The 12,853-nt window shown below is 34.6% G+C and overlaps 1 protein-coding gene and 1 pseudogene across 1 annotated transcript; both read left to right on the forward strand.

Annotated features, from left to right (window-relative positions):
• The first annotated feature begins 2,947 nt into the window (after positions 1–2,947).
• Positions 2,948–5,274, forward strand: LOC133869341 (cytochrome P450 71D8-like). Its single transcript, XM_062306314.1, has 2 exons — positions 2,948–3,850; positions 4,478–5,274. Exons 1-2 carry the CDS (start codon positions 2,960–2,962, stop codon positions 5,099–5,101), a joined length of 1,515 nt encoding a protein of 504 aa, XP_062162298.1. The 5' UTR covers positions 2,948–2,959; the 3' UTR covers positions 5,102–5,274.
• Positions 5,275–9,717: 4,443 nt separating this feature from the next.
• LOC133869881 (cytochrome P450 71D8-like) lies at positions 9,718–12,853 on the forward strand (annotated as a pseudogene).

Here is a 12,853-nt window from a genome sequence, read left to right on the forward strand (position 1 = left end):
AAATTTTTTACCATATACAAACTCTCTAATTTCGGTCAAATTGTCTATGCGCGCCTTCTCTTCATCAATCACATTATGAATAACTTCATTTGACAGATTAAAACAGATCGCACTAGCTAGCAACCTTGGCATCCATCTCTTTCCACTGATCATCATCGTCTATCTTCATAGGTTTCTTCGCCTTTCCCAATTAATAATGCCTTGTACGTAGACTCCTTACTGAATCAACAAATTTTTCATTCTACACTTGATGCTCGTCATATTTACGCTAGCCATCAATTTGAATATTGAATATTAGCTTTAATACCATTTGTTGTGCAAAATACCACAACAACAATAAATAAAACAAAAAATTACAAAAATAACACAACAGATTTACGCGGTTTCCTCAATGTGAAGTGCATTCACAAGCGGAAGCGTTCACGAAGAAATTTATTATAAAAAATGTAATACAAAACAATAAAAATTACTGAAGTCAAAAAGTACCCAATACAACTAAATTGCATTCTCACAATTAATTCTCTGATCCTAACACGTGCCGAGAAAATAAACTGCATGCATGTATTTCAAAAGAGTAGAACACATGTATTTCTTTTTATATATAAGAACACATGAATTTCAAATCGGTCTCCATTTAACTCCAAATTCAAGTCGTAGGTCAGAAGATTCTGTAGAAAGGTTAAAGATATATAATTAATGGCCCATCGTGACAAGATTTGAAATTTATTCAATATGCTTACACTAGCCGTTGAATTTTTTTCGTCTCCATGTTAATTAATATAATAGGCTATCAGAGAAGAACAGAGCACGTGCGTTATTGATATCGATCAATTTATTCAACCGGCCATCTGCACCGTGGAAATGTGGTCCATTCCAAATTGGGAAGGTGAGAGAAGAACAGAGAAAATTAACTTTGAATCCGGATGTGGTCTAAATTTACATGCGGCATCCATCCAAAAAGAGTTGGACACATCAACTTGAAACACGAAAGATGATAACCACCGAATCTACTAAGACCCACTTTGTCCGCCAAACACTACTGCCGAAATTAGCCAAAGGCCACCGCCCTGCCTTCTCCTATGTATAAAGGCCTTGTTTGGCAAGTGAGGGAACAGAACATAGTAATGGGTTGTTAATGTTAAATTAGTAAATAGTGATATAAAGTAAAAAGTATTTGTATAGAAAAGTGAAAAAGTTTTATATTGTAGTAGATTTTTTTATTTGAATAATAATAAAAAATTATTAATGTGAGAAAGTGAGAAAAAGTAATGTGATTAGTGGCAAGCACTATCGGGCATGTACTGGCCTTTGCCAAACATCGCCAAAGTCCCTGGTCAAGATTTCTTTGAGAAGCCATACTCCCAAGGATTTTCTGGGCCACCAAACGGATCGGATTAATGTAGAGATAGAGTAAAAATGGGTTTCATGGCTTCTTAGAGAAATCAAGATAAGGGGATTTTATGAATTGGATTTCTTCTTTAATTTACTTGTGATTTCTCACATCCTGTTGGCATTAACTTTTGGGGATGAATTTACTTTTATTAGTTTACCCACCAAGGATTTCTCACATGCATGCATCGTGATTTTCCTTTCAACTATATATCAAGTTTAATATGATGAAAGCATATATATCAAGCCGGAAATTCATTTGGCCGGAGATATGAGCAACAAGGTTAAAATTGGCAGAATTCCGTCAATTCCTTTTAGAAGCGCCGAAATCCAAATTTTTACTCATGATTTATTCTTCCTACAAAATCCCATTTTCACTACTTTCTCAACGATCTGTTTGGTTTCTGAGAAAATCCTTACTAGAGTGCCTTCTCAGCTAAATTGATGCGGGTGTAGGTGGATCTTGTAGTTTTTGGAATATTGGGCAACCAGGAACGAAGCCAGAAGTTTTAATGTTTTAATTTTTTTTTTTGGTAGAGGCCAATAGGCTATATTTTTATTTTTTACCTTATATTTTTAAATTCTTTTTAGAGTTTTTTTTTCCTACCTTATAATTATATATATATTTTTTTAGGAAATTTGGGCGGGGCCATGGCCCCTGCCAGCCCCCCCTCCCTCCATCCCTATGGGCAACGATGCATCGACAAACGTTGGGTTGGCTAATCTAGTGTTTTTGTGATTATTTTACTTTGTGTTTTAAGCTTATGTGTCTAATTCTTATTGGATGCCGTAAATAAGTGGGTTTACACTATATCCAGATGAGAAATGATTGTTGTACAATTTTTGTACAACTCTAACAACTTTGTTTCAAACTAATTATTGGATCTGTTTTCTTACATGTCGGTCATAAATATCCAATGGTTGATCTTAAAAAAAAGTTTTTAGAGTTGTACGAAAGTTGTGAAGGTAATATATCTCCATTCGGATAATAGAGGCTCTCATTTACTAATAATTTTAAAAAACAAAAATATAGGATAAGAACAACGAAAAAAAAAGAATAATTTTTAAGAGTAATGTTTATTGCACAACATTTGTACACTATTTGTACAACAAAGTTGACATGAAAATTGTTGCACAACATTACACACTTTGTTAAAAACTTGAAAATAATTTACACCTTAGTTTTGTTGTACAAAATAAAATATGTACAAATATTATGCGGCAAACATTTCTCAATTTCTAAAACCCAACTATATCACCAGCGTGGACAACACGATATTATACAGATCGGGAGAGATCAAAAGGTTCAAAAGGCATGAAAAACTGCCCATACCAAGAAAAACAAAATTAATTTATGTAGCTTAATTAATTTGACCAGTCACCAAAAACTCATTTCAACGGCAGGTGGAGAACGTAGGATGTTTGGCTTTTTATTTAAAAAAAAAAAAGCCAAACATCCTACGTACTCCTTCACCTGCCGTTTTGCACCAAAAGTCAATGTTTTACCACTATAAATTTGCAACGTTAGTGAAAGAAATTTGTACAACAATCACTTGTTTCTCCCCTTTCTATGATGATCATGGTGCTCCAATATTCCTGGGCTCTCACCACTTTCCTTGTTTTCCTCTCTTTGGTTTGGCTGTTAAAGCTATCTAAAAGATCCAAAGGTCAGAAATTACCTCCGGGGCCATGGAAGTTACCTCTTATAGGAAACTTGCACAACTTTGTAGGATCATCACTAGTACACCGTGCTCTCAGAGAACTAGCCAGCAAACATGGACCCCTCATGCACCTTCAAATGGGTCAAGTTTCCACACTTGTGGTATCATCCCCCAAGATGGCCAGCAAGTTCATGAAGACGCATGACCTTGCATTTGCGTCGAGGCCACTATTTCTAGCCCCTAAAATTATGACCTACGGTGGCTCAGACATTGGCTTTTCTCCATATTGTGATTACTGGAGGCAAATGAGAAAAGTCTGTGTGTTGGAACTCCTAAGTGCCAAGAGAGTCCAATCATTCTCTTCTCTTCGAGTAGAAGAAGTTGATAATCTCATTGAGTCCATCCACTCATCTTCAGGATCTCCAATCAATTTTAGTGAACACATTTCCGCTTTAACCACTACTATTTTTTGTAGAGCGGCATTTGGTAGCAAATACAAACACCAAGATGCATTTCTATCATTGACCAAGGAAACAGTCTTCTTGGCAAGTGGGTTTGAGTTGGCTGATTTGTTCCCTTCACAGAAAGTTGTTCATATGTTTAGCGGGACGAAAGCTAAGCTAGAGAAGATTCATATGAAGATGGACAAGATCCTGGAGGACATCATTCATGAGCACAAGGAGAACAAGAAGAGTGCATCAGCAGAGCAGGAAGATCTTGTTGACGTCCTTTTAGGCCTTCAGAAAAGTGGTACACTTGAGTACCCAATCACAACCAACAACATCAAGGGCGTCATTTTGGTTAGTATTTATGCTATAATCCTTGGGTTAAGTCATTTCTGTTGTCATCATCATATCTTTTTTCAATTAAAAAGAATCTGTAACTGTTGCTTGATAAATCACCGCTGTCCCAAAAGTGGTTTCCCGGCCCGTTCCATTAATTAACTGATGCAGGAAAGGTTTATATGATGGCTAGGGATTTTATTATTATTTCATGTTTTCTAATTAATTAGGACCTTTTTTACTTTTTGGGTTTTCCGCCCTATTAACTTTTGTACTTCTATATTCTTGGATTTTCCTGGAAAGTTTAGGATTTATTTTATATACTTGTTAGGATTTTCTCTAGCCTTAGGATTAGAATTCATATAATTAACCTAAAGAGAGGTTTGAATGGAATCTTTATTTTATAGTTTCTTTTGTTCTTTCTTTCTTTTGGTGTCCAGAATTTGAGAAAAAAAAGTTTCACACCGTTAATTATATATGTAACTTAAATGGAATGTATATATAATATGAGTTAAAGTCCGAATCCAAAATTATTGCTTTTTATAATATGTACGTTAAATTTTAGTTGTTTAAAAAGATTAAGCTTATAAAAATTTACCAAAATAATTAATTAACCATTGTTCTAAAATTTTCAATTTTTTCTAGGACATATTTACTGGAGGAGCAGACACTTCGTCAACCACAATAGCATGGGCTATGTCAGAAATGATGAGAAACCCTAGAGTGCTCGAGAAGGCACAAGCTGAGATAAGACAAGCCTGCAAAGGAAAGAAAAAAATTGATGAAAAAGACATTCAGAATCTAAGTTACTTGAAGTCAGTAATCAAAGAAACTCTAAGGTTACACCCTCCTGCTACTTTGTTAATGCCAAGAGAATGTAGAGAAGCATGCGAAATTGATGGATATGAGATTCCCATCAAAACCCAACTCATCATAAATGCATGGGCCATTGGAAGAGATCCAGCATTTTGGCATGATGGAGAGAGTTTTATACCAGAGAGGTTTGATAGTAGTTCAATTGATTATAAAGGGGCTAACTTTGAATATATCCCTTTTGGGGCAGGAAGGAGGATGTGCCCGGGAATTTTATTTGGTGTAGCCAATGTGGAACTTCCTCTTGCTCAACTACTATACCAATTTGATTGGAAACTCCCCGGCAATATGAAACCAGAGGATCTAGACATGATTGAAAACTTTGGTGGTGTTGTCGCAAGGAAAAACAAATTGCATTTGATTCCTACTTCTTTTAGTCCTTCACTTGCCCTTTGAGGCATTATCTGTTGTCAACGAGCTCGATCATTTGGCAAGAAGAATAGATAGTTTATTTTGGCGAGAATAAAGTATATATGCTTATTTGGCAAGAATTATGTATTTTTCCTTTTAAAGCATGTAATCTCTAATTTGGTTTTTCGATCTCCAAGTAATGTAATATTTATTGAATAAGAGCATCGTACAATTTCTTTTGCATATTTCTTGTCATCAAAGGTCTTAAATCTTCTAACACCACTGGCCATTCCATTATCATTATATACGGAAACTTTGAATTCAGAATTAGTTCTATTTGTTAATGCTTTTTAGAATGTACTTTTTTGTTTTCTGTTTGAAAAAATGTGACGTAAAAATAAAGTTAGTTTCGAGTGTTCTTTATTTTTGGTTGTTTGTTAACGTTTTTGTTTTGAAATAATGAAAGAAAAAGAAAGAGTGTTATCAAAATAAAGCATATTGCATGCCTTGATAATAAGTTAGTAGTTATTAATTAAGAATGATAATTCATTAATTTGTGGGATGGTTGGTTGGACGTCGACATTCAAGAGAAGGAAATAAAAGTTTGAAATTTTTGGCAAGTTCGATCTTCCGAAACTGGAAAGAATGATAAAAAGAAATTAATTTACATTATTAATTTAAAACGACTAACACTAATCATACTTCGACACAATATGCAAAGGGATTGAGATCCAGTGATGCATTGAACTCTAACTCTTATTATACACCCCTAGGATATATAGATGTTAGGATGACGGAATTACTACTCTCTTGACTATAGGGGTGGTTCGGTCCCCTCTCTCCAAACTCGCAATTAGGACAACGTAGCGCCACCCTAAACTAGCTATTAGCCCTAATTATTAAAGACTAATTCTATGATGGCTAGGATTTTTCTTTTTCAGGTTTTTCTACTTATATTAGGACCTTTTACTTTTTTGGGTTTTCCTATTAACTTTTGCACTTCTATATTCTTGGATTTTCCTAAAAATATTAGAATTTGTTTTATATGCTCTTTACGATTTTCTAGTATCCTTAGGATTAGAATCCATAACCTATAAAGAGGCATGTATAAATTTAATTTATTGAATCTTTATTTTATAAATGAGATAAAAACAAGAGTTTCTTTTATTGTCAAGGATTTGAGAAAAAGAGTTTGACACTCACCGTATAACATGAGTTCATCGAAGTCCAAACCCATAATTATTGCGGAAAAGAATTGTTGAGATAGTTTATAGCATGGTGACGTGTCAGATGATGATTTGCCTGAAGATTCGCCTTGTTCTTTATTGTTAGGAAAAATATTAGTTTATCAAAGCCCATCAAAATCATTTGGGCCCAACCGGTTCAACCGACCCGACCACCCGACTCGGGTAGTCGACCCGGATACCTTGTAACACCTGAGTCCGCGAACATCTCGGGATTACCCGAGATTTAAGGGACACCACGCACGATACATAACTAGATCATGCGCCCGAAGTTTCTCCAACAAGAAGTCACCCATAAAGGATCGTGCGCCCGAGATAGGCGGTCATGGAACCCGAAAATGTCCGTGCGCCCGAGGCCATGTCTTCCTCAACTACCGATTCCCGCACAAATCGGGAACAATCCTAACTGCTACTCAATCTCTATAAATACCAAAGTCTCTTATGATATTAAGAGACATTTTATGCTTCTAAAAATTACTCTACTCATTCAAACTATCATCTGACTTAGGCATCGGAGGGGGATCGTCGGCACCCCCCTGACGCAGTGTTTATTTATATTATTTTGCAGATTATAAAGAACAAGGCGAATTTTCAGGCGAATCATCATCCGACACGTCACCATGCTGGAAACTGTCTCAACAAGAATTAACCTTATATATATATATTAACATTATTCTAAAATTTTCAATTTTTTTCAGAACATATTTGTTGCTGGAAGTGATACTTCATCAACCATATTAGAGGTGAGCTATGTCATAAATGATGAGAATCCCTAGAGTGCTCTAGAAGGTAAAAGCTGAGATTAGATAAGCCTTCAAAAGAAAAAAAGAAAAAAAAAACAATTAATGAGTTAAACCTTCATAATCTAAGTTACTTGAAGTAAGTGATCAAAGAAACTCTAAGGTTATACCCTCATGCTCCTTTGATACTTTTAAGAGAATGTAGAGAGTCATGCGAAATTGATGGATATGAGATACCTATCAAAACCAATGTTATCATAAATGCATGGGCCATTGGAAGAGATCCTTCGTATTAGCATGATGTCGAGAGTTTTATATCAGACAGGTTTGATTCTAGTTCAATTGATTTTTATGAGGCTTGTTGGGAAAATTATCATTCATCTCGTTTAAATAGGCCCATCTTTGAATTTTGGGCCCAGCGAGCCCAATCAACCGGGAAGATCGCTCGATCACATCGTCATATCCGAGAGTCGCGGATATCACGGAACCAGCCGAATTACTTAGGATATGAATCCTAGATTCTTCACACTACCTAGTGCAACCGAGATCGCATTAATGGGTTACGAATCTTAGAAGATCCGTACACCCGAGATCGCCTCATCCTCAACTGCAAAGCTCGAAGAAACCGGAATCCCCGGAGCATTCTAACCGCATCAGAACATCTATAAATACAAGATAACACCAGGTATCAAAGAATGGACATACATTCCTGTCTATCTGAAATTATACTAAATATTCATTGGAATTGCCTACTGACTTAAACATCGGAGTGGGATTGTCGGCATTCCCCAACGCAGTTATTTATTACTTCACAGATCACAAAGAGAAGGCGAGTAACCAGACGAATCACGGAGTAACACGTCACCCACCGGAAAACTGCATCAACAAGACTTGCTTTGAATACATTCCTTTTGGGGGTAGGAAGAAGGATATGCCAGGAGTATTATTTGGGGTAGCCAATATTGAACTTCCTCTTGTTCACAATTACTATACTAATTAATTTGATTGGCAACTCCGGGGCAAGATGAAATCAGAGGATCTAGACTTGATTGAAGCGAATATTGGTGGTGGTGTTAGAAGGAAAAACAACTTGCATTTGATTCCTACTTCTTTTAGTCCTTCACATGCCCTTTGAGGGATTATCATTAATTATGTACGGTAGGTTTGAACCTAAAAACTTGGAAATATGGTCCAGGAAATTAGTATTGTCTGGATAATTAATTATAAACTGGTAGTTATTAAGAATGATAAATTAGTAGTAGCTCCAAGATCCAAAATATATTTGGATTGGTGGAGGATGTAACCTTGTGTGATTACTAAAAGTGCTTGTGAAGACCGAATGAGATAAAAATGTGTTCCCGTAACCAAGATGTCATCAACATAAATTAAAATGAAGTAGTGTTAATTGAGAGCCACGATGAAGAACAATTTGAACAAAATAGGGATGCATCACACTAGCGTACGTAGTCCATATATATGATATTATATATGCAAATTAAGAGAAAGGGCATGAAAAACTGCCCATATATATATACCAAGAAATTAAAACAAAATAATTAAGGGGCATGGAAGACTGGAAGTTGGCCTCTTATAGGAAACTTGCACAAAATAAGGGGCATGGAAGACTGGAACATGGCCTATTATAGGAAACTTGCACAAAATAAGGGGCATGGAAGTCTTATAAGAAACTTGCACAAAATAAGGGCATGCATGGAAGACTGGAACTTGGCCTATCATAGGAAACTTGCACAACTTGAGAATTACATATTAAAGTTCCCCAATATCATGGAATAAATTATGAATAATCATATTAAGGTCATGTCATATTTCTCATTTAGAAGAATTCTATAAATTTCTTTTTTTACAAAAAAAAATACAGGAGTATTTTAAAAATTTGGACAATATTTAAATCCTAACAGAGTATCCTTAAGTGAGAGATTTGAAAACGTAGATATCTCAATTTAAGACGTTTGTTAGTTCAATACCTCTACCTTAAAACGGCGTATAATCCAATTAATATTCATTTGTGAAGTTACCTATTCATTTATTTTACACGCTAGCTACAACCGCAAAATCACTCCAATCTCCTGTTTGGCAGTTCATCTCCACACCGCGTGAAACTAGTCAAGCCTAAAGTAAAAAGTTTAATCGTGCTAAAATGTTGCTGCCTTACAAAATCAGTGGTTTATATAGGCATTTCTATTTATAAAGTAAATAGTTAGAAGAAATTAACAAAGGTACAAGTTGTATGTATTTGAGACAAAACTCTGAATAAGTAGAAGCCGTGCACGATTTCTAAACAAACATTAGAGCTTGATGGTCCATTTGAGTGATAAATTTTTTTGAATCAAAATATTATTTTAATTTATTATGCAAATTACAAGATTTAACTTTATAAGATAAAATTTAAAAAAATATAATTTATTTAAAATAAAATAAAATATTATTCTACATTTTATTCAAACCATACACACCATGGTCAAAGAATCACATCGTCATCTTGGCTTATATCTTGATCTTATCAGTTAGGCGAATGGGCTGATGTGGATTGCACAATATTAAGCGGGCAATAATTGTGTTAGTCCAATATATGTACTAAACATCTTTGGACGAAAAATCAATGTTTTCCAACTGGCTGACGGGTCCAACTGCAAGCTGATATATAGCACTATAATTTTGCAACTTTAGCGAAAGAAATTTGTGTAACAATCACTTGTCTCTCTCCTTTCTGTGATGGTGCTCCAGTATTCCTGGGCTCTTACCATTTTTCTTCTTTTCCTCTCTTTGGTCTAGCTGTTGAAGGTATGTAAAAGATTCAAAGTTCAAAAATTGCCCCCGGGGCCATGGAAGTTTCCTCTTATAGGAAACTTGCACAACTTGGTAGGTTCATCACTACCACACCATGCTCTCAGAGAACTAGCCAGGAAGTATGGACCCCTCATGCACCTACACTGGGTGAAGTTTCTGCAGTTGTGGTATCATCCCGTAAGATGGCCGAAGAGTTCATGAAGACACATGGTCTTGCCTTTGCGCAGAGGCCACTACTTCTTGCCACTAGAATTATGTTCTACGATGGCTCCGATATTGCCTTTTCTCCATATTGTGATTACTGGAGACAAATGAGAAAAGTCTGCGTGTTAGAACTCCTAAGTGCCAAGAGGGTCCAGTCTTTCTCTTCTCTTCGAGAAGAAGAGGTTGATAATCTCATTGAGTCCATCCACTCATCTTCAGGATCACCAATCAATTTTAGTGAACTTATTTTCAATTTGACCAGTACCATTGTATCTAGAGCAGCATTCGGCAGCAAATGCAAAGACCAAAATGAATTTCGATCGTTAGTCAATGAAATAATATCTTTGTCAGGAGGCTTTGAGTTGCCGGATTTGTTCCCTTCACAAAAAATTGTTCATGTGATTAGTGGGATGAAAGCTAAGCTAGAGAAGATTCATAGGAAGATTGACAAGATCCTGGAGAACATCATCCATGAGCACAGGGAGAACAAGATGAGTGCATCAGCAGAGCAGGAAGATTTTGTTGACGTCCTTTTAGGCCTTCAGCAAAGTGGTAAACTTGAGTTCCCAATCACAACCAACAACATCAAGGCCATCATTCTGGTTAGTATTTATGCTATAATCCTAATGATTGACTTGGGGTCTTATGGGAACAATCTCTTCTGTTGTCCTTATCATTTTTTTATTTTTTATTTTTATTTTAAAACGTTAGAACTCTTTCTATTGTTCTTCTGATGTTCATATGAAATGACATAAATATAATAAAAAAAATAAAGACATAGATATAATTTTTTTATTACATTAATGTCCTTCCAAATAAACATTATAAAAACACTAAAAAGAGCTATAATATTTTATTTTATTTTCAATTCAAAAGAATCAATAAATGTTTCTTAGTATAAATAAATCACTGTTGTCCCAAAAGTGGAGTCCAGCTCCATGCATTAACTGAAGTAGGAAAAGTTTACGATGTCTATGATTTTTTTTTTCTTTTCCTGTTTTCTTTTTCAGGTTTTTCTAATAATATTAATTAGCTATAGGACTTTTATTTTTTGGGTTTTCTCAAATATTAACTTTAATTAGTACTTATATTCTTAGATTTTCCTGGAAAGTTTATTTTATGTGCTTTTAAGTATTTTCAAATAACCTTAGGGTTAAGATGCATAACCTATAAAGAGGTTTGTATTGAATCTTATTTTATCATTGAGATCATTGAGTTTATTATTGATTTGTTTTATAAAATAAAGGGAGAACTTCACTTATAATTCCTAATCTTTAATCACTTTTACAATTAAATATTCTAACTTTAAAAAGTGTAAATTTAGAGTATTCATCTTTCATTTTTTTTTAAAAAAATTTCAATATTCCATTAGAATTTTCCGTTTAAAAATCCTGCTAAAATTCTCAAAATACCCTTGTTTTTTTTTTTTTAAAAAAAAAAAATTATAAAATTTTCAAAGAGTTAGGCATGGATATTTTTGCAAATTCTGTTAAATTCTGACCAACATCTAAATCCTTGCAAAAAAACATTTTTTTTCCTTAAAAAAAATGAGGGACATTTTGAGAAATTTGACCGGATTTAAAGGAAAATTCGAACAGAGGGTTAAAATTAAAATAAAAAATAAAAAAATAAAAAAGGATTCCTTAAATTGACTCTTTTTAAAGTTTGAATACTTAATTTCAAAAGTGATGAAAGATCGATCAATAATTATAAGTGAAGTTTTCCCTAAAATAAAAGTTTCTTTTATTCTTTCTTTCTTTTGTTGTCAAGAATATTTGAGAGAGAGGAGTGTTAACACTGTGAAATATGTACTTTAAATGGCAGATTTAACTAGTATGAGTTAAAGTCTGAACCCAAAATCACCTTTGATATCATGTTAAGTTTTCAGTTGTTTCAAAACATTAAGCTTATATATAAAATTTATGAATATAATTATTTAACCATTATTCTAAAATTTTCAACTTTTTCTAGGATATATTTTCTGCTGGAAGTGATACTTCATCTGTCACAACAGAGTGGGCTATGTCAGAAATGATGAAAAACCCTAGAGTGCTGGAGAAGGGACAAGCAGAGGTAAGAGAAGCCTTAAAAGGGAAGAAAAAAAATCCATGAGAAAGACCTTCGGAATCTAAGTTACATAAAGTCAGTTATCAACGAAACTCTAAGGTTTCACCCTCCTGCTCCTTTGTTACTCCCAAGAGAATGTAGAGAGCCATGCGAAATTAATGGATATGAGATACCCGTCAAAACCAAAGTCGTCATAAATGCATGGGCCATTGGAAGAGATCCTGCATATTGGCACGATGCAGAAAGTTTTATACCAGAGAGCTTTGCTAGTAATTCAATTGATTTTAAATGGACTTACTTTGAATATATTCCTTTTGGGGCAGGAAGGAGGATGTGCCCAGGAGTATCATTTGGTTTAGCCAATATTGAACTTGCTCTTGCTCAACTATTATATCAATTTGATTGGGAACTCCCGGGCAAGATGAAACCAAATGATCTGGACATGATTGAAGCCTTTGGTGCAGTTGTCAAAAGGAAAAACAACTTGCATTTGATTCCTACTTCTTTTAGTCCTTCACTTTCCCTTTGAGTCATTATCATTGCGGTAGCTTTGAACCTAAAACCGATGCTCTAAGAAATTAGTATTGTCTTCTTTATAATAAGTTAATTAGTAGTAATTAAGAATGATAATTTGTGGGATGGTTGGTTGGACGTTCAGGAGAATTAAGTATAGATTCTCCCTTCACTCTTTGATTCTATGTACTTAACAATAAGTCTACACTAGCCGTTCAAAA

Source organism: Alnus glutinosa, chromosome 5, assembly GCF_958979055.1.
Source record: "Alnus glutinosa chromosome 5, dhAlnGlut1.1, whole genome shotgun sequence".
NCBI lineage: Eukaryota > Viridiplantae > Streptophyta > Magnoliopsida > Fagales > Betulaceae > Alnus > Alnus glutinosa.